We start from the raw sequence: 27,914 nt of genomic DNA, 5'->3' as shown, positions 1-27,914 counted from the left end.
GCAAAATATTAAATCAGAATTTTGGGGGCCATACTATAAATCAAAATGTAGATGTCTAAGTATGCAACATTTTGAACTGTCACAAATACAAGCAGTAACACAGCGGAGTCGGCCTCTGTGTTAGCAAGGGAACTCATGTTTGCTTTCTTTTGTAAACGGTCATTTCTTTTTGAACCGCATCAAGGAACAAGGGAGCCAGATCCGGTTTCCCAGAGGCATCACTGGGGACAGAAATAGTCCTGAACGCAGGAAATCGGTGAGCACCTAAACACCGCGGGCTCCGAGACAAACACCCCGTCACCAACACACTCCTTCACGTCTCGCCACGGAAACGCCAGATATCAGCAAGCATGCTCATCTCGGCAAGGTAAAGGTATCGAATTGTTCACAGGTACCACCAAGGTAAAAGGTAACGATTTGTTCACAGAAAAATCACGCTACTTACGTTTATATTAAATAACGTACGTAACCCAAACTGAAACATAACGTGCAAGTAAATCCTGAGACTGGAGCCTGAATCCCCTCCAACCACGCCTGCTGCTCCACAACAGCGTCCCTGCTAGCATCTCTCTCCTGCTCTTTCTTTAATGGACAGAATTCACGAGTGGGAGTCACAGGCTGCCCAGGGCGGGGGGTAAGCAGAGTCTGAAGCAGCAGCAACCACGCTCTCTGAGGACAGCACTCAGGAGCGAGCCAGCACACCCGCTGAAGGGCGCCATCATACAGACTGGCAGCGACATCAGTACCAGTCGTGTTTCTGGGGGGTCTGAACACCAGTTGTGTTCACCAACAGATCCTCCCGCAGGCCGTCACTCGCATCGTGGGTGGGAAGAGGGAGGAGGCACGCGGAAGATGCTCCAGAGAGGAAAGAATACCATGCGTTTTCTGTCCACCGTCCAGCCCACTGGCCGACAGCCTCGTTTTCAATAATTAAAACGACGACTGTGAGGGGCTTCCCTCTGGACTTCGCAGGACAGCCTGCACACACCGCTGACCGTGGGCCAGCAGAGGACACGGTGTGAGCTGAGACGCAGCTGCTGACCCGCCGCCCCCGCCAGACAGCCCTCCCAGGAGGCCTGGACTCACTCGGACAAGCAGACGCAGATACTTAGAGACCAGAACGCATTGGTTCCTACCTCCACATAGTCCTTGGCATGGCCCCAATCTCGTTTGGCATCCAGATTTCCCAAACTGAAACATTCCAGTTGTCCAAGGTGAATCTTAGCTACTGAGCGGCTAATTTTCCGAGTAACAAAATTAGCTCCTAAAAGACACAAAAGATGTATTATCAGTTGAGTGATTTTGACATTTAACAGTTTGGTGAACCAAACACAATCTTGAGCCTCTGGGCATTTCTTCCACCCCCTCCCCCCTCTAAAACAATAACAAAAGGAAACGACAGAGACCATGGCCGTCACTCAGGAGCCCCACTGGAGCATCACGCCAGCTCCATGGCCACGGCGAACATTTGGGGCCCGTCTTGGCATCCCCACATGCTGCAACATGCAAGCAGGCCCCAGGCCAGAAAGCAGCTCTCGGAAGGCCAGTCTTCACACAGAAAATTCAACTGGTTGGGCAAAGGGAAATGCCAGAATCTGTAATAAGACCACCCTCATTTTTTAAGAACATAAACATCATGCATTTCTATTACTAAAACTATTTCAGGGTTCATGGGGAGAGAGAGGAGACTAGCCTGCCTCCAAGGTGGGGTCACAGGAAACAAACGAGAAATGCATGTGGCCGCTGGAGGGGGGCCACCCTTCTTCATCTAAGGAAGGCGGAGCGCCGAAGAACTGATGCTCTTCAACTGTGGTGCTGGAGAAGGCCCTTCAGAGTCCTTTGGGCAGCAAGGAGATCCAACCAGCCAATCCTAAAGAAGATCAACCCTGAATATTCTTTGGAAGAACTGATGATGAAGCTGAGACTCCAACACTTTGGCCACCTGATGTAAAGAGCCAGCTCATTGGAAAAGTCCCTGATGGTGGGAAAGACTGAGGGCAGACTGAGAAGAGGATGAGATGGTTGGATGGCATCACTGACTCAATGGACAGGAACTTGGGCAAACTCCGGGAGATGGTGAAGGACGGGGAAGCCTGGTGAGCTGCAGGCCATGGGGTCGCAGGGTCAGACGCGACTGAGTGACTGAACAACAACAATGGCGGCTATCCAGGGCTGAGTCTGAACTTCCAAGACTCTCTGTACTGACTACAGTGTCACCTTCTAGAGTCACCCAAGTGCTATCTGCAGGACAGCATTTCTGAATTCACTATAAATATTTTGAAATGATCGGATGAAAGGTATCATACCCGAAAGGAGTGAAACTGTTTTAATGTTCTCTGGTCTTTAATGAAAGCCTCTATCCACTATTAAAAGATCACAAAGAAGGAGAAAATTAAAAGGCACTTCTGAGGCAGCTTTATCTATGCCCCTGCATCTAAGTAAGGTTATCACAAAGCTACCAAAATCTCAAGGTAATTAACAGGCACGTGAGCTGGTCAATGGTGGCGTCACACAGTTTAGACAGATTGCCATCATAATTTATCACATTTCAGTAACTTCAGCTTTGTTCTTCTGCAGAAGAAACAGGGAGGTGAGTGTTATGACAAAAGCGTGGGCTTCTAGACAAACTGACACAGAGATAAGGGGGATTCTTACAAATAGGTTTTCTCAACTTTGGCAGGAAGAGCCCAGCACACGTTCAAACACAGCAGACTCGCTGCACAAACTGGGCAGACGCACTTATACCAATGCCCTACCACAAGTGACAGTGAGAATCTGGATTTTCAGCCTTTCTTGGCTGTTAGTAGAGTGCTTTAAGAAACCCAGCTTCAACTTTGCAGGGCACTTTATAATACACATAAGAGCTCCTTCCAAAAACAGTCTTTAAATACAAAGTATTTATCAGGCACGATCCTTTTCAATCTACTACCAATTAGCAACTTTTAATTTACTATTAAAGTGACAATTAAATTTAGGCTTGATGTCTATCTTTGTGTTTTAGTGTCAGGACCATGCTATCATCTTGAAGTTCCCTGGGTAAATTTGTGATGTCAACTCACCTACGTGACATGAGTTAATACTTCCTTCTTTGTGGCCAAATGGACAAGGACACACTGCGTTTCTGCATCCGTCAATCAGCACACGTCCACCGGACTGTTCCCATCTCTTGGCTGTTGTGAACGGCGCTCCAGTGAACGCGGGTGCACACCTTTCTGTGTGGGGATCAAGTGTGCATTTCTCCTGGAATCACTGGGTCCCAGGTCAGCTCCATAGAGCCTCCCTGGCGGCTGAGCACTAAAGACTCTGCCTGCAATACAGGAGACGCAGGCTCACTCCCTGGGTTGGGAAGGTGCCCTGGAGGAGAAAATGGCAACCCGCTCCAGGTCTCTGGCCTGGGAAATCCCATGGACAGAGGAGCCTGGCGGGCTGCAGTCCACGGGGCTGTAGAGAGTCAGACAGGCCTGGAGTGATGCAGCGCTCGCACGCAGGGCAGCGCCACAGCGAACCCATCGATCAGCCGCCAGGTTCCGGCACAGCCGTTCGCTAGCTGCATCTCACCAACAGCGACTGGGTTCTCATTCCTCCACCTCCTCCCCAACAACTGTCCGGTTTTACCTTTTTAGTGACAGTCATCCTCGTGGGTACTTAAGTGCTATCTCCTTGGGGTTTTGATTTGCATTTCTCTGACAACTAATGACATTAAGCACCTGCATTTTCATGTACTTATCAGCCACTGGTATATCTCCTTTGGAGATATGTCTAAGCAGGTTTTTTGTCCAATTTTTAAAGGACAATGTCACTGGTCTTTTTAATCTTGAGTTGTAAGAGTTCTTTATATAGTATGGGTTCAAAACCTTTATCAGACATGACTTACGAACATTTTCTCTCATTGTATAAGTTATATTTTAATTTTCTTGATGGTGTCCTTTCACACACAATTATTTTTTTAGTTTTCGTGAAGTTCAATTTGTCTATTTTTTTCTTTTTTTGACTGTGTGAGCTTTTTGTGTCATATCCAAAAGGGCTTTGCCAACCCAAGGACGGTCTTGAAGATTTTCTCCTGTATGTTTAACACCTTGGGTTGATTTGGTTCTTACATGTAGGTATCTGGCCTGGTTCCAGTTCATCTGTGTATGATGAGAAGAAAAGGGCCCAGCTTTAGCCCTTGCGTGTGGCTATAGGGCAGCCTTGGTACAGCGTGTGTGCTGGAAAGGCTATTCTTTCTCCCATCTGAATGGCCTTTCACCTTCTGCTGAAAGTCGATTAACCATGGACACACGGGCTTATCACTGACCTTCAGTCCTATTCCATGGACCTAACACCTGCTGGCATGTGAGAGCCACACGCGTGACCAGTACAGGTCTGTGGGAAGCGTCACAGCCAGGAAGTGCAAGTCTTCCGACTGTTCTCTCTGTTTTACTTTTTCTCAGTCCCTTGAATTTCTGCGTGAATTTTAGGACCAGTCTGTTGATTCTGCAAGAAAGGGGCCCGACTTTGCAGCAATGTGTTGACCGTGCAGATCGGGGCGGGGGAGCTGTCCATTCTGACAGCACATCATCTTCCTGCTCATCAGACGGTGGGAGGGGGCTTCCACTGGTCTGGGGCTTGTCCAGTTGCTTTCAGCAATGTTGAACAGTTTCTAGAGAATACATTTTCCACCTTTTGTTAAATTTGTTTCTAAGTAGCTTACTTCCTATGATGCTGTTATAAGTGTAACTTCTCATGATTTCATTTTCAGATTCATTTTCAACATTTTTATTGCCACCATGTTTCACTAGTTAATTCCTGGGAGAGGAAAGTGATTTTTTTTTTTTCAATTTGTTCTTCCCATAGAGCTGAGTCCCTGGGTCTCAGTGGTAAAGAATCTGCCTGCAAAGCAGGAGACACGGTTCGATCCCTGGGTCAGGAAGATCCCCTGGATGAGGAGACAGAACTCTTGCCTGGGAAATCCCATGGACAGAGGAGACTGGTGGGCCACAGTCCATGTGGTCACAGAGAGTTGGACACGACTGAGCGGCTGAGCATGCACGCATGCGCTTCATTTCCACTCATTACACAAGCTTCTTGTTTTTTGGAGAGAACTATACAAAATCACTTCACCTGAGGGCTGAGGCCTTGGCGGACACTCTGTCCAGCCAGGCTCGGCATGCAGATGAAGGAGGAGAGGCCCAGGGCCCGGGCTGAGCAGCCCCTGGCTCCTGCCAGTGCTGCTGGCACCAACCTGCCCCCGGCGCAGGAGGCGTCCCACCGGGACGGGTTGCCGGTGTGGCGTGTGGCACAGCACACAGGGAATGGAGCTCCTGTGAGCATTCACATACGCGCTTGATTTCCAGCAGCCTTAAACTGCAAGACCTCAGCCAGGATGAAGGCCAAGAGACGGAAAGTCGGCCCAGGAAACCGACCAGAGGCCGCTGGCCGCGGGCTCTGCCACCCAGACCACGTGGTGCTCTGAACACCAGCACGGCAGGCACAGCTGCCAGGCCGAGCCTCGGGGACCTGGCACTGCAGACTGTGAACCATCACAGGCACAGAAGTGGTCAGGGTCGTCAGGTCTTAGTTTGTAAAACAGGGATCATAACAGGACTTACCATGCAGGTTTGCCGTTTCAGAAAACCTAGGTAAATGTGATTAAGGAATTCTCAGTAAGTGTCACCTATTATTACAACTGCTACGTTACAAAGTTAATGGTACCTGTAATTAAACCTCAATGAGAAGTCCAGATTTCTTAGTTTGTCCATGACTAAGTCCCTTAATTCTCTGATTTTGGAAGTCTGAGAATGAGAGTAGATCTAAATAAACAGCCAGAGGCAGGCAGGTGGACTGACACGCCAAAAGCACCAATAGCCATCTCTTATGTCGTACGTTGTAGGCTACTTTTTCAAGGTGAATTCATTAGCCAAGGAAAAACAGAATACACACAAAAATGTATACTAATAAGAAGGAAACCAATCAAAATGGGTTTTAGTCCAAATACTGAGATTGAGATCAGGAGCTTTTCTAGCATTGACAGAATGAAAAGTTCAGAACTTTTACTTTGGCAAATAGCAGACAAGAAAACCACCCCGTTAAAAAACACCAAACTATGCTGGATAAAATATGATGACGATTCACTGAATTTCAAAGCTGAGTCTCACACACCGCCTGGGTCACAGGTGGGCCCCGAGGGGTCATGCTGGCAGTGGGTGGGGCGTCACCTGAGGCCCCGGAAAGAGCTTCAGCTCTGATTTCCAACTGGAGGCAAAGGGCGAGGCTTTCAGAGAGGTCCAGGGAGCAGGGCCACACACCCTGGGAGTCACTCATAATTCTGTCCCTTTTATCAGTGTATGCTAAGTCACTCAGTCATATCTGACTCTGTGCAACCCTGTGGACCATAGCTGGCCTGGCTCCTCCATCCACGGGCTTCTCCAGGCAAGAACACTGGCGTGGGTTGCCATTTCCTCTTCCAGGGGACCTTTCCGACCCGGGGACTGAACCTGTCTCTCCTGCACTGCAGGCACATTCTTGACTGTTGAGCCACTGGTAAGGGTGATCCTTCATGAGCAAGAGTGCCAAACAGGGCCTCCAGCTGGAATAGGCTGGGGGCGATCAAGTCAGTCTCCTCTCAGTGCTACTCTGCTGGTTGCTCGATTGCTCTGAATAGCTCCCCGAGCCTCTTTTCAGAGAAGACAGGTCTGTTTATAATTCTGGACTGGAAAGGCTGTGCATCTTCACGTCTGTACCAATTTTCCTTCTCATCCTACCTTCTTGAATCTTTCTTCTGGCATACTTTCCTTTCTTCTTAAAATGCATTCCTTAGAAGTTCCTTTAAAGTGGAGAAACTGTCTGGCTTGATTCCGAGAGTCCTGAGAGCCCCGAGTTGAAGGCTGCCCGTCAGCACTGGGGGCACTAGCACACAGCCTTCCGGCTCCGGCTCTGTCCTGGATGAAAGCTCGGTCAGCAGGGTGGTCCTTCCCCTTGCTCCTCTGGGGAGACCAAAGATGCCCTCTCTGTCTTCAGCTCCTGGAGTTGAGGCCAGGCGTCTAATCGTGGTTTCTGCTCCGTGCACACGGTGTCTTCCTGTGTCTGAGTAACGCGCGGACCTCTGTGCGTGCTGCCTCCTCTTCACCCTATTTTCTTCTTTCTGTTTCCTTCTGGGAAAGAATGCAAGACCTTCCCATGTTACCTTACAATCTCTTCACTTCCTTTTAAAATAATTTTCTTCCTTCTGCCTTTCTCTGCAATATGCGGGGTAACTTCCTTAGATCCATGTCATTCTCCTCAGCATCTAGAATTTAAGTCAAACATTTAATTCTTCTTTAAATAACCTTTTATATCTAAAGTTCTCTCTGCTCCTTTTGCAGATCTACCTGGGTGTTTTTCACATTCTGATTTTGCTTCTTTCATTATGATGTTTCATTTTATGATGTTTCATTTTATGACTTTTCATTAAACACACCCTGGAGCTCTATATTCTGATTGGACGGCTCTCACACTTCGAGCTCACCAGTGACTGATCTCTCTCGTCCCCTCTGCTGACTCTGACTCACTGGCTTCCTTCTGCACTGCTGGCACTCCCAGCTCTCTGTCAGCAATAATCCGCTGGAAGCCGGGGGACATGTCTAACAAGGACGGTCACCTCTAGAGAGGGTCTGCAACAGAGACACCGCCCTGCCGTCTCCTCTCACCTCCCCCAGCCCCAGGGGCACAGGGCTCCATCCCCACTTCCACGGGAAGACCCAGACTGAGCGCCCCCCTCCCCCCCCGCCGAGAGGCTGGGTGGTGAGAGGCCTCCTGGGTCGCCACGTCCCACTGGGTGGACGGAACCAGGGGGCGCCTTGCTGGCCCTCACGGTCCGTGCCTGCCAGTGGGTGGGGCTGCCCGCAGGCCAGAGAGGCCTGCAGGAAGAAACCCGCTCGCCCCGCGCGTCTCAGTGCAATGTGACCAGCCTCGCCACGCTGGGCACATGTATTTTCACTTTACACAGTCAGAAAACTGTGACTTTACTGTTTTATTTTGCATGGAGTATGTCTGTACATTGACTACATGTATATAAAAAATACGTAAAAACCTGAAATTTGTCTATCTTGCTCACACGATTTCTCTGGCTCAAATACACTTATCTGTAATGCTTTTTTCATGCACAGGCAAACTCATGAAATTCGAGAGGACCCTGTTTCTCTGGGCCTTCCCCTCCTGCCAGGCCTCACCTCCCATGAGGCCTGATGACCAGGACCCTCTGAGAAGCTGGGGAGCAGGACACTTGGGCTCAGAGGGGAGCCCAAGCCAGACCCCGTGTCCCTGGCTCTGTTCCCGTGTCTGATCCTTGCGTGTGTGTGTGCAGACATCCAAGCCTTTGTTCTATTAAACTTTCTAATCTCATCTAACAAAGCAACCACATAACACCCCCCAAGTCAAATACCTTTAAGACAAAACTTGAAGGGAAAGGAGAACTGACAAAATTGACCTTAAATTTCCAGCATTAAACTGTAAGACGTGAAGATAGCACACTCAGTAAAATTAAAGAACTAGATTATCTGTTAAAATACATTCTCTCCCACAGTGCATCACTTCAACAAACCTTTTCAAAATGCAACAGCGGACACCATGGGGAGACTGAGCGGCCCTAAGGGAAGAAGCACCAGGGAGCCCCCGGGGCCCCGGGACAGCTCTTCTGTCATTCATGAGACAAGTCACCGCTTCTCTGGCCAAGCACTTGCCGCGGGCCCCGCAGCTCTCAGCGTGGGGGACTGCAGTGGGCCGCCTGCCCGTGCCCGGGGCTGCGTGAGCACACACACAAACCCGTGAGAGCCGCCCCCATCGGCACCCGGTGGGAGGAGAAGCGACCACGGTGCCTCCAGTAAAATTCCGCCCCGCCGCCCAGCACTGCATCCAAAAGCGCTGGGTTAGAGGCTCTCTGGAATCAGACAAAGCATAGAGACAACTTGGATGACGTTCTTCGGCAAACAGGAATCGTTCCAACGTTCCTTGAACCCCTGGCGACCTCCGCCGAGCCCACGTCCCACCCCGCAGGGATCCCGGCCGCCCCGCCGGGCAGGGCCTGGGCCGGGCGCGGTGCAGACGGGGTGGAGAAAGAGGAGACGCGGGAAGGTCACGGCCAGCGGTGCAGACCGCAGAGATCAGAGGGCCCGTGCCTCCTGTGCCGCGAGCCCGGCCAAGAGCAACAGCGTCTGACTGCAGGGACCCGGCGGACAAGAGGCCCATTCACGGCATGAGCTGCCGCCTCCGGGCAGCTAGTCATAAATGTGGGCTGAAGAGAGAGGTGCGGGCTGCTCTGCTGTCTCTTCCAGCGCGCGCTGCCCTTGTCAGGGAGCCGGCCCCTCACGTGCCTGCGTGCTCACCCTCCTGTCCTGGGCTGGCCTGGGCACTCAACCCTCAGGGCAGCCGCCCTGGAGACGCAGTGTTCCCAGGAGGAAGCACGCCTGGGGGCCACACGGGGACTTGCACACCATCCTTTGAAACCTACTCTTTCTATTGAAATGATTTGTTAATGTTAAAAGATGACTGATCTCCGGTGGGCCTGGGTCGCGTTAGGGTGCATCCAGGGCGGGGCACCTGCTACATCAGGAAGGCAGTGCTTCTCCCTGGCCAGGCTCGCTCACAACTGCGGGGATTCAGGTCCTTCATCTTCCATCTTAACTCAGAACCGTCCTACCCACTGAGAAGCAGAGAACGGCCACTTCACGGAAATTTCACGTTCAAGGTAACTTAAAAAGGCAGCATCTGCTTACAGGCATTCCAGTGCAGAGACTGCAACGTGAGAAAATCTCCCAAAGGCTGTGCTTCAAATCCTTCATCTGATGGGAAACGGGGACAAGACAAAGGTCCACACGTGGAGGCCACAGCGTCCCCTTCTGGGGTCATCTCCCTCGGTGCTTGGGATCCAGTTCCTGTCCCAGAAAAGTGAGCAAACGTGGGCCCCAGCAAACAATGGCGTGCAAGTGACACCTCCACACTGCAAGCCGGGCCCAGAGTGAAGGCTGCCGAGCCCCGGGGCAGGGGCCGTCCACTCCCGCGGACGTGGCCACTCCACTCCTGAGTGCCCGTTCCAGGAAGCAAGTTCACGTTCATGACCATCGGACTTAAATAACTAGCAGCATCTGCCTGCGTCTTTCACAGTGAGGGGGCATTTATGTGTCATTTCTTCCTACATGGGGTATTATTAATAGTGCGTGACTGTGCTGGGTCCAGAAGTTTGCTGCCCAGTCACTAAGGCACGTCCGATTCTGTGACCCCGTGGACAGCAGCCCGCCAGGCTCCTCTGTCCTTCACTATCTCCCAAAGTTTGCTCAGATTCAAGTCCATTGAGTCGGCTGGTCCAGCAGAATAGATGATACTCGTTTTTAAGGATATTTTCCGTTCCTGCCTGATTTTCTTTCTTACAAGGAGACACCGTGTCCGCAGGCTTAGGAAACGCTTCAGCTGAATCGTCCACCGGGACCTCCTGCGTGCCCGTCCCAGGGCCGTGCGCGCGGGCGCACATCCACACTGAGGTCCGCAGCCACGTCCAGCCCATCTTCCTCCAACAGAAACCTCACAGCTCCTCAGAGGATCGCCTCCCTCTTCCTTTACGAGGTTTCTTCTTCTGCACAAATCCATTGTTAGGGTTTTAAGGCGGACCTGGGGCCGGGCTGAGACGTTTCCTGTGGACTTCACCGCAGCCTCCTCAACGTCGTGTGGGCACAGCGGCTTCCCCTTTTCCACTGGTAAGACGATGCTGAGCACCCACTTTCCTCACCGCCAGGAAGTGCTCTCTGTGGTCGGGCTGTGGTCGCACTTCCTAGATTGCGGCCACTGTGGGCTACTTATCCTCCGCACATCCTCTTTGGTGCCTTTTCAGACACTCCAAACTTACCAGATATTCCGCAAGTGTTATTGCAATGACACACCTATTCTGGCAGAAATAAGCCTTCTTCAACATCAACTTTGGCCCACTCTGGGAGTTTTGATGTGACCCATCATTCGGGTCCATGCAGACCACGAATGTCTCTGTAACAGCACCTGAAGTGTCCACTCAGCCAGGGCTGTAGGAAGCCGGGAAGGGTCTGCTGAGAGACTGAGCCTAAGCTCTCACTTCCTGACTGGACCCAGGACCGGAAGCCCAGGAGTGCATCAGCCGGTAACCACCAAGGCCAGAGAAGCACTTGGGCTGGCTTCCGCTGACCCAGTGGGAAACGCTGAGTGTTCGCAAAGCCTCCTGTCTGAAGTTCTCACCGTCCTGGCACTAAACAGCTTGAGGGAGGAACCGCGGGCACCACTCCCGGCCCCAGGGCTCAGCTGGTCCCAAGGCTCCAGGGGCAACACGCCCTCCCCCAGGGGGGTGCCCCCGCGCACGAGGGGGAGAGGCCCCTCCCCAGTGCCTAGCGTCAGGACGGCACCTGAGCCCCACGGGGGTGCTCTCAGGCCCTCAGGCCCCAGACTCACAGGCTTCTTCCTGTTTTAAGCGCACGAAGCCGGTGCCACCCTCACCCCTCCTGGGTCAGACCAGCGGTGCGTCTCGCTTCCAGCGAGGAGCGCCGCCAGCCCCACCCCGCATCTGTGCGCAGGCTAAGCCTGCACCGCGTACCGCGCGCCTGGGCGAGTGTCTGACCAACCGGATAGGACGTCAGGGCTCCGGCAAAGCCCCCGGCGCCCCTCGCCCTCAGGCCGGGGTCGCAGCCTCAGGAGCCGAGCTGTGCCGCGGGCTCTCCGCGCCCCTCACGGGTGGGTGGGCGGCTGGCTGCCACGAGGCCTCGGAACTGCGGACGCCCAGGCCAGAGGCCTCCACCGAGCCCCGAGTCGTCATCGGCTGGCTGCACGCAAGGCTCTGCTTCCTCTGCCTGCTCCCTGCGGCCCCTTCCCCACCTTCCTTTTCTTTCTTTACCACCAGTATTTTCTACAGAAAGAGTTTTTCTCTGCAAAAGATGAGCACAGGGGAGTAATATGGCTTTAAGGCCTTTCTCTAGAAGAATCATTTCCGCTCAGAGTTTGGTCTCTAACTGAACTCTGGGAATTGAAAATAAACAAGTACAGGACACTCCCCACCAGCACGGGGTCTCTGGTATTCTGGAAATGACTGACACTTCACCACCCCTCGTCTACCTCCATCACTCCTTAGCAAGGTCTGAAAGCTGAACTTCTCTAACTTCTTCAGGAAAGACAAGCTGTCACCTCTCCCTTCCTGAGTCTCCCCCGTTCCTTCATGATTATCGAATTTGAATGTGAGGTGGCCACAGATGGGCACCCCTTCTCCAGATGCACGCTCAGCAGGAGTGGTGTAACATGCGCTAATGGCCCTACTTACAGGACTTCCTCCCAACCTCACAGGCCCTTAAGTGAAGACAGTCATCATCTCATCTCACAGGTGAGAAAACCAAGGCTCAGAGAGATGACAGGACTTGCCAAAGTTGCTCCTGCCATAAGTGGACGAGGCTGGCTTGGATCTAAGCAGTTGATGACTCCTGGGTCCTCATCTGAATCTAAGCCAATGAAAAAGGGGAGCAAAGCCCCATGATAAACAGGGGAAAAAAAAGCTTTGGCTCAAACTAAATTTTGGGGAAAATGCCATTTGAAAAAAATTTGCAATGTATCTTATAATAAAATTTAAACAATAATTGTACTTTTTTTCCCCCTTAGTATCACCAAAATGTATAGCAGGTTTTTTTTTTTTTCTGGTTTGTAATTTCTTTGACAAAACATTTTGCACTTCACAGGACCATTAATGAAAATATGTGAACCATTTTTAAAAATACTTAAAGGTTTCATTAACTTTCCCAAGGGTCTCACACAGGCCTTTGGTGTCTACCCATAATCCTTCCATATTCATCATCATCTGCTTTTGGCTTCCCTAATTCAAACATTCGCTGGCTTAACTTCCAGAATCTCACTTGCAAATGGCTTTTCCTGTGGTTCCAGCAATTCTCCAGGACCGCCTCCATCTCTTCTTTCTGCAATGCACGGACGCCTCGGCGGCCACTCTAAGCCATCTGTAAACACCGCGATCCGTTCTCAGTGTTCGGCTCAAACACCTCTGACTGGCAGCCCCGCGGGACGTGCGCTGTTCGGGCCACCCCTGCTCCAAGGGCTGCTCCCTCAGACGGGGACGCTCGAGTCCAGCCTCCAGGGCTCAGCAGGGGAAGCACAGGAGGAGGGAAGAGCAGAGAGGGGAGGGAGACACACAGGCTCTCAGGGCACCGGAGCTGCGCTCACCTGTGTCACACCCGCGCCCTGCGTCTCCACTGCACGGACCCCGCGGGCACGCAGCGCACACCGTCCACTCGCTGGTCCTCCCGAGACAGCCTGAGCTGGACGGGGTCCCCGACACGGAAGAGGACCTAGCGCTGCCCAAGCTCCTGCCACGTGGCCCCGGCCCACACCTGGCTCTGCAGCCCCACGGACGCTGCTGGCTTATGGGTGGGAGCCGTGCTACGTGAGACCCAAGAGTCGTCAGTTTGGTTTCAAATGTAATTGCCACAGAAATCGCAAAACATTTAAAAAAAAATCAGTGTTAACAATGCTGGAAGTGTCCTCTCAGGAGGTGGGAAGGGACTTGACTTTCTTGAGTGGTAATAACCACTCGCTGAGACCAAGCCTCACTTCAGGAGTCCTTCGTGGGCTTCACTGCTGGCTCGGTGGAGGCTGCCAGTGCAGGGGACACAGGTTCAGCCCCTGGTCCTGAAGATCCCGCGCACCGTGGGGCAGCTGGGCCCGAGTGCCACGGCTTCTGGGCTTGTGACCGGAGCCCGGGGGCTGCAGCTGCTGAGACGCACACACCCTGGAGCCCGCGCTCCACAGCCAGAGCAGCCCCCACAGTGAGAGGCGCGCAGACCGCAACTAAAGAGAAGGCCGCGCAGCAACGCAGCCGGCACAGCCGGAAGTAAAGGAACCAGTGACATTCTAAAATCTTACAGAGAGCCCATTGTGTCCGATCAGTTACACCTCATCCTCTGCAGAGAAGAACAGGCAGTCAGCTCTGTGACGCCCAAGGGTCACAGTCCGCAGGGGTGACAGGGGCCGGAGGACGTCACTTCCTGCCCAGTCAGAGGCCACCAGAAGCCTGGTCAGGCCACAGTGAGCAGCCAGCGACCTCATCGCAAACGCAGGTAGAATGGGTCTGCGTTGAGCCTGCAAGACTGGGCTGGGCTCTCGTGTGGGCTTACTCACACCCCAATTTCACAACAGGTGGCTGCGTTGTTTTCAGTAATTCAGGCTGTGATGCTCACCCAAAACCACAGAGCACTCTTAAATATATAGCAATACAAATACATAGTTGGCTGATTTGATATTGGTTTCCATGTTTCTTAGTATGTCTATAGCACTGCGATTTAAATTTACCAGTCAGAGTGACAAATACTAACTTAAGTCATTTTCTAAAAGATTATCTTATTTACAAATAGACATCCACATACAGAAAGGGGAGTGCTTCCTACCCATCAGGATTAAATACAAACCAGTTCCAACTGTTTAATGTATACCATGCATCCTCTTATCCCCTAGAGCATTAAATGGCTGTGAGTTTGAGTCATTTCAAAGGAAAACTCTCACACTTGGGGAGCCTCTCCAGAAATGTTACTGTGGCCCGGTGCACTGAGGGGTGGGCTCGGACATGGACCCCCAGTTTGCTCCCAAAGAAAAGCTGTGCTCCAGCTCGAACTTACAACAAAAGACACAAGTGCTCATGTACTTCGGAGGTGGAGGGAGGGCAATGGAGCCACCCTGGACGCGGGCTGTGGACAGTGGGCCCCTCTGCAGGGAGAGGCTCATCTGCAGGGACAGCTCATCTGCAGGGAGAGGCTCATCTGCAGGGAGAGGCTCATCTGCGGGGAGAGCTCATCCCCAGCTGATCAGAAGAGCCGTGAAGACGCTGACTGCTCTGTCCTCAGGCTTCCCTGACTCAGGCCTGACCTCCAAGAGACCTAAGAACTAAACAGCCTCACGGGGAACTATTTAAATCAGATTTCTTTTCTCCTGTGTTTAGGTGAACATTTGCTAAGCTCTAGGAAGGATTTACCACAAAGTAAAAGTGATACATAAAGAAAAAGACGCTGGTCTTAGAGAAGACATTCGTCTAGATATGGTGGCCGCCTCTGGGCCTGTCACCCTCAGCATGACTGACACTCACTGCGGGACTCTCGTCCATGGGGCACCTGTGCTTGTGGGCTGTTTAGGGGCATCCCTGCCCTCAGCACCCCACCCCCCAGGGGTGAGAACCAAAAACGTCTTCAGGGGGATCACATGTCCTCTGGGAGCAGGTCACATTTTCCCCACCTTGCTCCCCATCCCAGTGGAGAACCTCTAGTCTGAAGAGTTAATTTTATATTTACAGCAATGAATAAAGAACAATCTTTAGAAAAATAAAGGGGAAAACTGTCGAAAATTTTACCATGATTTGAGTAGTTAATTCTTGCAATTATAGTTTTAAAAAATCTGAAGATTAACTTATGTTAATATAGTTAGACATTTTAAGAAGCAAAATACTTGGCAAAAAAAAAAAGAAAGCTCAAGTCTAAACCTTAAAACCACAAGTTCATGAACCTTCCATCGTCTCCCAGTCAGGTGAATACTGTGTTTAGACTGATATATATGGTTTCTTACGAAGCCCATGCTTAGAGCCATGTGCTATAGCATCTAAAAAAGCCTCTACTCCTAAGCAGTCGCTGGACACCATGCATTTGCGGAGCCGAACTGCTAATCATGGGTGTATCTAAGGTGCTTTACTGCGGCACACTGTCACGTGGGACTGTAACGTATTTTGTATAAGCTCTGCTTTTTCTCCTGGCCAGCTCTTGGTCATACTCAAGATCAGCTTTTTACTTTAAATCACATTTGTATTTTACTGCCATAAAACTAATGTTTCATTATGATCATTTCTGCTAAACATCTGAAAGGCACACTGCATTTAACCAGAAGAATTCATGTCTTTCACCAAAGACATGAGCCATTGCTCCGTTCCATCGTGAAGCCTAGCTCTGCTCCTGGGGGTGACCTGCTCCCATGCCAACTCCAAAGCGTCACCACGTGCGATTTCCACAGGTACAAGCAACGTGTAGGTCAACCCTCCATCCCCAGGGCTGTGCCAGCCTCGCGCGGACATCAGTCAGCGCCGAGACCGTGAACACCTCACCCTCATGCTACTTCCACTTCTTCACTGATGAGACATATGGGACGAAAAGACTCCACTCCTTCTCCTCATAGATTCTGAGCGCCTCTGGGGAGGGCACACACAGGTAGGCAGCCATTGGTCGTCCCCTAAAACCGCTTTCAGAGAAAGAGGATCACCTCATGGGCTACTATGTACTTTTAAATTAAGAAATCTTAAAAAATAGAAGTGTATATGAATTACTACATACACAGAAAGTAATGTGTAAGTTTAACAAGTCTGTCAAAATATCTCTACAAGTATCTTTAGAGTATTAACTGAACATGTCGGCTGCAGCAAAAACAGCTCATGGGTACAATGACCTTCCTAGTAGGCATGCTTTCAGTGTTCTAATCTATAGAACTGTCTCATATTTTATCATGATAACCAATATATTGGAAAAGAAGCTACTTTCTTTTAACAAGCTACTTTAAAGTAATTTTAAAATTTCTCAGCATTTTTCACATAATCTAATTGCTATAGCTAACAGCTCCGTGATGTCAGTCTCTAACTGATCAGCTTTCCAAAGAAACAGCAACGGAAACAAAAAGGTTCTCTGCACATGACATTCTCCTCACAGAAATGTCACAGTTCTAGACAATAGCACAGCCTTTGTTTCCTAAAGAGAGAACATATAAACCTGTATCTTCAGAGGAAAGGCGGCACCGCTGCCACACTCTGTTCTGCAAACGGGACACCGCGTGTATTTACGCACATGTAGACACATGTAAGTAAAACAGATGAAGAAGCTCAAGTTTAGAGAAACAAGAGCAGAAGTAAAGGGTTTCCAGGTGCATGTCCAGTTGTGTGCAATTTCTCCATGAAGTAAAGCAACTCTTAATTTAAAAAGAATAGTCCATTTTTTACTTTAAAGAGCTGAGTGCTTATGAGTAAAAGCACTATGTTGATATCTGTGAATATCATCATATAATACGAACACACGATGATGCATTTTCATCCCTTTATGGACATACAATGCTAGATAGTAAACTATCAATCACTGTTAATTTGCTGTAAATGCTACTCAAGGGCCTCTGCTCTCTTAAAAGCAAACCTGGAGCACGAGCCACCTGCATCTCCAAAGAGCGAGCGGGGGGCTCGCCGGGCAGACAGGTCGCCCCTGGTCACGGGTGTCTCCACCAGATCGGGGACTCTGAGCAGTCACTCTGGGCCAATCAGAACCACCCCAACTACCTTCAGAGCTACTGTGAGCTCACCAGGACTGCAAGGGAGCAAAGACAGGCAGTGCAGGTGAAGCCAGCGGCCGCCTGCCCGGCAGGACCAGCTAGGACCAGCCCCGACATCGGGTCACCTGGGGGCCTCTCGGCGCCCAGCTGACAACACGCTGCAGGAATCCTGCTCCAGGTGGGTTAACCACTGACTCACGCGGCACTCATGTTTGTTGGAAGCCTTTCTATAAAACCACCTTGCTGCCTTGGGAGAAGCCCGCGTTATACACAGTTGAATGTTTCTTACTTTTGAGGCTTCAGCTGTTCCCAGGGGGTAGAAAGTGGGGGAACAGCAGATGTTTTCTTAAAGGGTCATATAGTCAACTCTTAGGGCTTTGCAGACCCCAGGCCTCCACTGTGGATGCAGCCACCGATAATGTGTGATTCCTGGGCATGGCAGGGCTCCCGTGACCCTTCACTTACAAACCCAAGCAGGTGGGCAGAATGGGGCACACCAGCCAGAGCTGACCAACCTCTGGTCCAGAATATCTCTATACGAAAAATACCTTTTCCTTACTTCTTAAAAGTCTGAGATTCTCATGGAATGTTATGCAAGCAGTCAAAAAGGGCCTTGTCAATTAGCTTCTGTTAGAGAAAAAGCAGAAAGTAGCCTCCGTTTCGGCTCTACTTAATAGGGCCTTTGTGATGCTGTACCCTCGCTGACACTGAGATTTACCACTGCACCAGCGAAACAAAAGTGGCCCAGAGATGACAGGGCGGAAGGAGTGAGGGACACACACGTGCTCAAGCTGCTTGAGAAAATAAGCTCGAAGCACGAGAGTATCACAGGCGCACAGACGGCAGGCAACTAAAGAGGAGCTCTGTGTGTTTGCTAAGGTATACCAGAGAGGGCCTCTGAGTCCTCTCCTACAAACAACTGCGCACAAAATAAACAAGCTAGAAGGATGTACTGTGCAGTGCAGGGAATAGAACCCAGGGTTTACAGTAACTACAAATGGAGAACAGCCTTGAAACACACACACACACACACACAGATTCTTTTCCCATATAAATTATTACAAAATGAGTGATTGTGTGCTATACAGCAGGTCCTTCTTGTTAACCCGCTCTTTGTGTAGTAGGGTGTATGTGATCTTCCTAAATTCATGGTCCATTCCTCCCCCAGCCTTTCTCCATTGGTCACCACAGTTGGTTTTCTATGTCTGTAAGTCTGCTGCTGTTCTGTAAGTAAGTTCCCTCGTAACATTTAAAGATTCTGCATCTAAGTGACATCTATGGTGTTTGTGTCTGACTCACTTCACTCTGTGATCATCTCCAGGCCCATCCGTGTTGCTGCAAATGGCATGATTTTGTTCCTTCTTACAGCGGAGTAATATTCCATTGTATATATCTACCACATCGTCTCTATCCATGCTTTCTGTGTGTGTACACATACATACATATATATTCAGTTACATTATATATAAACCACTTAATTGTACACCTGAAACCAATACAACAGTATGAATCAACCATACCTTAATAAAAAACAGATACATTTAAAAAAATAAACATTCCTTTTAAAAATAAAAGTTTTTAAACAGTCACTAACATCCATGAAGACAAACAGTTCTCATTGGCAGGCATGCACATAGAGGACTGAGGTGGGATTTATATTTAAATGTAAAGCTACTTATTGTACAACTAAGAATGTTTTTCCCTATCCTAACCTAACCCCCAATAATTGAGTTTTCTTTCTTTGCCAGTGGAAAATTTGAGGGGGGTAGCACAGAAGACAAGACACATTGGCATGTTTGTGACTGGGAGGCTGGACGGTCAGTCCCCAGCACCCCAACCCGCTCCAGAGGCGGGGACGGTCAGGCGCCCCCTCTCCCGGCTACTCAGGATGCCCCACACCGCTGAACCTGTTCACTGGCTCTTCTTTTAGCATCAGCGACGGCAGCCGGATTCTTATGCTCCAGCAGTCCATCGTGGGAATTTTTAACTTAAGCAATTATAAAATTAAAATGTATTGCCACTAAACATACCAGTATAAATGCCACTTTAATCTTTTCTCATGACTTGCTGGGGTTTAATTACGTGGCTACACAGTCACATAAAATTTCATTGACCAAGTTATAAGCATTACTAATTTTTGGACATGAAACAACTTATATCGCTGGATTTCTCATTCATTTGTAAGCTAAAATCGTAAATGATAGTGAAATTTAATAAAACTTCTTAGAACTAGATTAAACAGATGACTTTCACTTTGTAGGTGTACATGTTTTGTTAAAGATTTCTCATGCTTTAGTAAACCAGAAATAATGAAAGAAGTACACATTTTCTTATTTAAAACCTAATATTTGGAAGAGGAGACTTGGCATGTTGCTTGGAGTCTCAAAGACAACCACAAAAAGGCAACAAGCCAATGCAAACAAATACGATTTTCTGAAAAAGAAAATAAATAAAGATTCTAAAGATAAGCAGTGATTTCAAATGCACCTTAAGACACACTCCAGAAGCACAGAAATGTCTGGGTGCTTGTTAAATGGAATGTAAAGAAGGAACACAGAGTGCACAACTGATTCAAAGTGAGAAAGGGGAGACCACAGGTGGAGGCTTCAGAGCGACAGAGACGTGGGGAAGAAGCTCTGGTTCCCGCCCGGCCCCTCGTGTTCCAAGGCCACCGCCCGACCCTCAGGTTCACACATGCGTGGTGAGCCCTTCCAGTGGAAATGGTAAACCCGGGACACTGCTCAGCTCCATGCTGAACAAAACCCCTAACACAGCTAATAGGTCATTAAAGCTAGATTTGCATGTCTTCATCTACTGCTTCTGACACTCATCATTAAAAACAGATGTGAAACAGCCCCAGTCTGCACGGCACACGTGTAGAGCCCATGCACACATGTGCACGCGTGCACACACACACACACACACACCCCACACGTCCCTGAGTGGAGCCAGGCGCTCTCCTCCCATCGGCACCTGTACTGACCTCTCCGGGGGCTCTCGTGGTTGAAGAGGATGCCATTCACTGCAAACAGGTTGTACGCCTCCCGGAAATTCACCACGATCCAGTAGGCATAGAGCTTTGCTGCCCCTGTTGGAATAAATTTTTAAAAGCAAATCAAAGAGTGTCTTACTGTAAAACAGATTTTCACTCAAACATGTAACAACTTGCAAAATTTACAGTTCACAATGTATCAAGATAGGGAAGAAATGAATCAAAATCCAAGGACAAAATAAAGGTTCCTTTGCCAGTTAGTCATGAAACAAGGAAGCACTTAAGAGCTTCTTCCTTCTGTAACAGCCACAGCCCCTTCCTTCACAAGCTAACTCACCTGCAGTGTGTGCCGTAGAGCAAACTGACCTTTCCTGGGCCTCACCCCCTTTTTCTTTGTTTCAAGGAATTAGTAACTGAAAAACGTGGATCTTGGTATTCTAGCTGCTTTACAGTTTATCACTAAAGTCTTCTGTGAATATTCTTTTCATAAATATATTAGACGCAATAGATTTGTCTATCTGTTTTAGGGTTTCCCTGGTGGCTCAGATGGCAAAGAATTCACCTGCAATGCAGGAGATCCAGATCGATCCCTGGGTCAGGAAGACCCCCTGGAGAAGGGAAAGGTAGCCCACTCCAGTATTCTTGCCTGGAGAATCCCATGGACAGAGGAGGCTGGCAGGCTACAGTCCACGGGGTCACAAAGAGTCAGACACGACTCAGCGACTAACACTTTCACTTAAGGGTTTGAGCTCAGGGAGAATTTAAACTGGGAAATGGAATAAACACCAGAGACATCATTTTAGCACGACCCACACAGTCCAGTACAAAGAATCTTGCGGGAAGCAACTTCCGTCTCAGCGCTTTGTCTAGAGGGTGCAGTGAGACAGCGATTTCACCCCAGAGGCAACGGCAGCAGGACCCTGCCTGCGCACAGGCGTCTGGCTGGCAAGTCACGCCCCTTGGTCCGTCTGCCCAGCCATCGCCTACCACGTGACGCCAGCCCCCGGGCAGGACTGGGCCACGCGTTCTCACCGTAAGGAGAGCGTGGGTAGAAAGGCGTGGTCTCCTTCTGGGGTATCTCCTGCACCTTCCCGTAGAGCTCGCTTGTCGAGGCTTGGTAGAACCGCACCGAGTTGATAAGGCCACAGGTCTTCACCGCGTCCAGGAGCCGCAAGGTGCCCACGCCATCCACGTCAGCCGTGTACTCCGCCAGGTCAAACGAGATCTGGAAACAGCAGGTGCCGACCCAGCCACGTTAGTGCAGACCCGCAGCAAAGACCCTCAGAGGTGACAGGCTGCAGCTGCTACTCGGAAGGGTTCCGTTTGTGGAAAAATGTTATTTTCCAGCAGCAGAGTAAGAGCGTGGATGTCATCTGTTTCTAACATCTTGTGGATGGAAAAATACCTTTAGAAAGTGGTATCAATTCCCTGTGGTGACACGGGGAATGCCTGGCCCACACTCGCTGCCTCCTAACTCCAGGCTCAGGCCCCTGGGGTTGGGCTCCTCAGAATGCGAGCCTCTGCCCCGCAGGACCACTGGATGCCGGGCGTCCTGGAAGGGCTCAGCGGGCCAAGCTCTGGGTGGGGGGTGGAGGGAACCCACATTTCCAATGAGCCCCATTTAATTTTTATACACAGAGAAGTTTGGGAACATGGGAAAGAACTGTTTTAGCTTCTATTTTTAATTAAGCTACAAGCATGACTTTTTAGTACCTTGTATACATAATATAGGCTTCCCAGGTGGCTCAGTGGTAAAAGAACCCTCTTGACAATGCAAGAGATGTGCATTCAGTCCCTGGGTTGGGAAGATCCCCTGGAGAAGGAAACAGCAGGCCTCTCCAGTATTCTTGCCTGGAGGATTCCATGGACAGAGGAGCCTGGAGGGCTATAGTCCGTGGGGTTGCAAAGAGTCAGTCATGGTTTAACAACTAAACAACAACACATTTATCTTTTAATTATGGGACACATTGACTGCAGCGCGATGCTTACGCGCGTGGAGCTGACGGGCTTTGGAGAAGAGGGTGTTAGGGACTCACTCAGCACTCTGCTGCTCTCACATGCTTTATTTAAAAATAAACGTGACCGACGTGCTATTTTCTTCAAGTAACTGTAAATACAACAAATAAGTTACCCACGTGGTAACTTATTAAAATCTCGTAAACTAATAAAAACCATCGCTGTCCTGGTGTGTATGCTCACAGGCACGCACACGGTGAGCCTGGCGCTGCACGCGATGTGCCCCGTCCCGGGGGCCTGCCCTGCCATCCTCTCCGCCCACAAAGCCCAGGGGCCCTCCACTCCATTCACCCAGCCTTCACTCACTGTCCAGCTTCTCCATTAAAACGAGGCTCCTGAGGGCAGAGTTTCCTTGTGTTAAGCAGGAGCCCTGGGCCTGAAACATGGCTTGTGTCAGTGTTGGGTGGATGAATGAAGACAGCCACTGAGATTTAAATGTCGAACACAGAAATAGCAAGTAAGACTACAAAGACTACAAGAAAACATGGGCTATCAGAAGATGGAAGAAGGTTGATAACCTAATCTTATTGAAACAGGTACAATTTCAAAGAGTAAGATACACGAAACTCTTGTCAATGTCAAAGCTTCAGCTAACAGTTACAACAAAGGCTGCATGGTCCCGCTGCCCAAAGATGCAGAGCTCAGAGCAGAGGAGCGTCTGGGGCCGCAGGTGGGAAGCAGGGCAGGCAGAGCAGGCGAGCGAAGGAAGACCTTGCCGCCCCCGACACGCTCACCGCCAGGCACATCAGGCCAGCGGCAGGGCCGCCGGGACCCAGGGCGCTTCAAGTCACAGGAAAACAGGAAACTTGAGTTCAAATATAGAGCAGATTGGTCTGAGCAACATTCAAAGATATAAACGCATATCCCAGAGTTATCCTCATTCAGAGAGGGGCAGAAATCGGAGCCTCCCACCCAGAGCGCTGTGGGGACCCAGATGGAGGCACCGGAGGCCTGCTCTCACCCCGCACGACTTCGCAACACGTGAGCGTGGATTCTGGAAGCGTCCTCACTGGACCGGGCCCGGCTCTCAGCACAGGGCTCACACCACGCAGGGCCAGGAAGGTCGGCGGTCCCACCACCCTCACGCCCCCCCCGGGTGGCGTCTCCTCCTGGCGTCACCTCTGAGCTCAGGGCCCAAGTGGCCCACGGCCTGGTGGCCCGGAGCCCCAGGACAGGAGCCTTGTCTGTGTGTGCCTGCGTCTCCTGTCTTCCCACCAGTGAGAACCTGAAGGGCGGCGGGGAGTCTGAAGTGACCTGAGCGTACAGTTAATAAGGGAGCAGACTTCACGCGGGAAGCAAACTCGATTTCTGAAATCTCAAGGTAGGAGCCAGCATTTCCTGAGTACAGATGTCGCCTCAGACCCTCAGAGGCTGCTGCTGCAGGAGAACTCTGTGTGGGAAGAGGCAGCCGGGCCCCGGGCGCTGCCTCCGCCTCTGGGAGACGCGGGACCACACAGGCAGCCGCCCGCTGCCACGCCTCCTCGGAGCTGGAATCTGCAAGTGCGATGATTAATCAAGGAGAGCAACAATAAAACACCCGTCTCCACGGACACGGCGCTCAGAGGGTAGCCACCTCCTCGCAGCTGGGACGAGAGGAGATCAGAGCAGGGCGGCGGGACGGCAGGGGCCTGGCCCACAGGGGCGATGCAGCCTGGCAGAGGGGCTTCCTGGCCAATCTGGGGTGAGGGGCAGCGCTGTTTATGGGGCGTCCACCCCGAGCAGCAGGGCACCCTGTCCTGAGTGCAGGACATGCAAAGGTGAAGGAGTCCCCCCGCCAGCCTCCGGGTGCAGAACAGCGAGGAGAATGAAGGGACCCCAAGGCTGAGGCCACGGGAACTGAGGGGGGTGGGGCTGAGACGGCTACAGGGTCTGGGGACCACGGAGGGTAGGGAGCCAGAAACTCAGAGAAGGAGAGAGGACATGGATGGAGGAGAGAAGGCTCAGGGGGGAGACGCCCACGTGAGCCAGCGGAGATGTGGTGGGATGCCCCCTGATGGGGGGTCAGCATGAGCAAAGACCAGACGGTCACCCTGGCCGTGCCAGGGACCAGGAGGCTCCAGCTCAGGTGGGAAAAGCCGGGGACAGAGGCGGGCCACGCTGGGGCGGCCGCGGTGCAGTCTTGCTCAGGGGGCACTGGGGAGCCAGCGATGGCGCCAGAACAGAGGAGGGGCGTCGTTTCAACCAGGCTTTGTGCTGTGGACTCGCTCCCAGCCTTGGCTCTCTGTGCCTCTAGACCAGAACCTCCTGACACTCACAAGCCCAGTTTTATATGATCTTTTCCTTATTTCACTGCAATTATGTTTTCATTCAAAAACATTTATACTGATAATTTGAAACATCTAACAATCATAAGGTTATCAGTCCGTCAGCGTGGCACATTCTACCCAGACTAAACAAAGGGGACATCTCTGTGCAAGTCTGCACACCCAACGCAGTTTCCATTGAAAGTGAGAATCGCTCAGTTGTGTCTGACTCTTTGCGACCCCATGGACTACACATCCTTGGAATTCTCCAGGCCAGAATACTGGAGTGGGGAACCTTTCCCTTTAGGTTTTTAAAAAAATATTCCAAGTCGACATTCGTGGAGTTTGGACAAGACAACCGCCCCGGGCATCGTGCTCCTGACAACTCCAATCCCACGAGAGCCGTCTGCCCACTGCCCGCATGGGGACCCCGTGTCCCACCCATCTGCTCAGCACACGGCAGGACACGAAATCATTTGTGGAACAGACGAAGGACAAGTTTCGACTTCTCTCCCGATTCCACTTTTTATCCGTGAAGATGAACAGAAACACTGACTAATCAGAATCTCGGCCCAGTCTCTCAGAACCCACACCCTCTCCATGAACAAGCCCCACCCACCCACGTCGGGGCCTGACGCACACAACCTCACGGCACATCGCTGCATCTTCGATTATTCTACGGTCTGAATCACGGCAGACTCCTGACCTCGGTGACTAAGTCCCAAAACCACATAGGTGTACTAAGGCGTTACTGTGACACTGCTTTTGGACAGATAATCAAAAAGTGAATGACCGATGTAGCTCTGAGCCCTCGCTGGTAAAGTTCACAGCTTCAGTCTCTGCATTACTCTGATCACACACACACGAAGGCTCTAACTGCCCTGAAACCCCTGGCCAGGAGGCCTGGGAGTGACTGGAGGGATTATCTGCATCAGGGGGACTCAGCCAAGAGCCTTAAACGCTTAAGCAAGGGATTAAACTGTCTGTTGAAGACAGTCCAGAGGCCTCCCGCCACCACGCAGGCAGCGGGGACTCGGGGAGCCCTCGGCACAGACCAAGCCCGAGCGGCTCCTGGTAGGGCACGGGGGGCCGGAACGGCGTCCACTCTCGGCATGAAGCACCCTCTCTCTTCCAGCCTCTGCCATGACAGCTGGCGCGGCCGCCACTACAGGCTGAAGTGGGAATTCAGCACTTCCCTCTGCATCCCAATGGCTAATCGTTCTTCAGTCCACAGACCATCAGGACAGCAGCCACAGAAGGGGGACTGCTGGGAACGCGAGGGGGGCCTGAGAAGCCACAGGGTGCGCAGCTGCAGGAACGTGGCTCCCGTCCTGTGAGGGAAGAGAGTCTCATTAAGATGAAGAGGAGCCAGGCTCCCGGCAGGAAACGAACAGCTCAGGGAGATTCAGCCCCAAGCACGTGGGGCGTCTGAGGGTCCCAGCTCAAGACAGGCCACAGCAGCAGCGCGGCATGTGGGCACACAGTTTCTGTCCTTTCTGCCTCCATTTCTCTTGAGGTGCTTTTTCTTCCAAAAACAGCACATAAGCATACAGTGTATCAATTTTAGAAGAAATAATACACTAAGCCTTTGGGGGAAATGCACAAAAGAGGTCAGGACACTGAAAACTGGACCGTGGAGGCCGTGCATTTAAGATGCGAGAGAGAGAGAGAAAAGGGATAGTAGCCACACCCTCAGACCCTGAATCCCCACAGATCTCGGCTTGAGTTTGGGACCGAGAAACAGAAAAGGAGCCGTCTCACTGCAAAGGGCAGAGACACAGAACAGAAAGCAGTGCCCCCCAGCCGCACGTGGGGAGGCCTCGCGGTCACCCCCCTCCAGGAACATCTTCTGGACGCAGAGAGTCTGAGAGTCTAGAGGACACACACCAGCTGTCACTTGGGCAGAGGGCTCGGGAGGGCGAGGTTTCTTCCCATTGTGAACTCTTAGCAGGAAGCGGGTGCAGTGACTCAGGCTCTGTTAAATAATAGAGGATATGAATAGAAAGATTATAAACCCGCTCGTTAGGCTGGAGAAGACCTGAAAGGGCTGTGAAGGGGCACACCCTTCACTGAAGTCTGATTAGGCACTAAATTAACAAAACAGAAGTCCGTCTGCAACTGAGCGGTGTTTTGAAAAACAATCTGCTTAACGTGCTCCCTCTGGAGCAACCCACGCTCTTGAGAAGCAGGTTGTGCGTAAGAGAAACCATGGTCTTGGGGGCAGGGACACGCCTCCATCCTGTTCTCCATCATGCCCAGGGCAGAGTGATATTCCGTGAAGACATGAATAAGAAAGAGCCAAGTATTCCAATACCACCACACATGGCACATCTCCTCAGAAAGGACAGGGGCATCGAAATCGCTCCTTCCTCTGTGAATGCCTTTCTCTAAATCGCAGTGTCCATTCTAAACAGGAGTCATTCCCACAGGAACAAAATGATGTAAAAACCTGATGCAAACATAAGACTAAGGCAATGCAGCGACGTGCAGTCTCTAGGAGGAAAACATCATTAACAACAGCACTGCTGCTGTTCACGCTTTTAGTATGTGTTTAGTGCTATTAAATGGCATTTTAAAAGTAGAATTTTCTATAACAAAAAAGTGCATAAGCAGGTATTAGCCATGCACTTTCAAAATGTGGGAAAAAAAAACCACTGCGTTTTCATGGTTTTTTTTCCACATTGAAACTGCTGCGTGGTACAAAAGTTAGATTTCACAGGAAAGCAAAGGTCACGCTGGGCAGGATGCACGTCTCACTCTCTTTTGAACACTGCCCAGTGTGGTGCTTGCTGAACTGCAGACCGACGTCTGTTCCCCTGGGCCCTGTGAGCTGAGTGGCCGAGCAGAGCCAGGAGGCTGGGGTGGGGGGCAGATGGCCGCACACACAGCACGTCAGGCCAACATACACCTGAGACCAAGAGGACACTGATTTCAGAGCAAATGCGGAAAATAACCGCATCCAAGTCGGAGTTGAGCAGGGAAAGAAAGAACTAGAATGAACGCGCGAGTTCTCAGAAGAAGGAAATGCAACCTGCTGTGATAGTAGCTTCCCTGGGTAAGGTGAAGATGCCTCTGGGTGTGTGCTGGGCGACGACAAACGAGGAAAGAGTGACACAGAAGGTGCCGATGGCGAGTGATAAACTGGGCTCTCCTCCTTGTTGTCAACAACCTAAGCCTCAGGCTCTTTCTCCCACATAAGGTCCTTTCCAGGCTTACTCCTCTGTGTATCTGAGGACACACACAACCCTCCTCTTGACTGACATGATGGTCAGTGGAAGCAAGGGAAACACAGGCTCCACCTTCTGTTCCAAGCTGCCAGTGAGTAACGTGGCCAGAGGTGCGGCCAGAAAGCGCTGGCCTTG

At 50.9% G+C, this 27,914-nt stretch overlaps 1 protein-coding gene across 1 annotated transcript in view; it reads right to left on the bottom strand.

Moving 5' to 3' along the window:
- The window catches only part of GMDS (GDP-mannose 4,6-dehydratase), a 435,146-nt gene that overhangs the window by 217,145 nt on the left and 190,087 nt on the right, over positions 1 to 27,914 (bottom strand). The window contains exons 5-7 of the mRNA XM_065912734.1: positions 21,326 to 21,518; positions 20,285 to 20,389; positions 1,137 to 1,264 (exon numbers count right to left, since the gene is read on the bottom strand). Coding sequence (XP_065768806.1) covers positions 1,137 to 1,264; positions 20,285 to 20,389; positions 21,326 to 21,518 — 426 coding nt within the window. The remainder of the gene's footprint in view (positions 1 to 1,136; positions 1,265 to 20,284; positions 20,390 to 21,325; positions 21,519 to 27,914) is intronic.

Source organism: Muntiacus reevesi, chromosome 20 (assembly GCF_963930625.1).
Source record: "Muntiacus reevesi chromosome 20, mMunRee1.1, whole genome shotgun sequence".
NCBI lineage: Eukaryota > Metazoa > Chordata > Mammalia > Artiodactyla > Cervidae > Muntiacus > Muntiacus reevesi.
The sequence above is the reverse complement of the archived record's forward strand: the minus strand, read 5'-3'. Positions and strand labels throughout refer to the sequence as shown.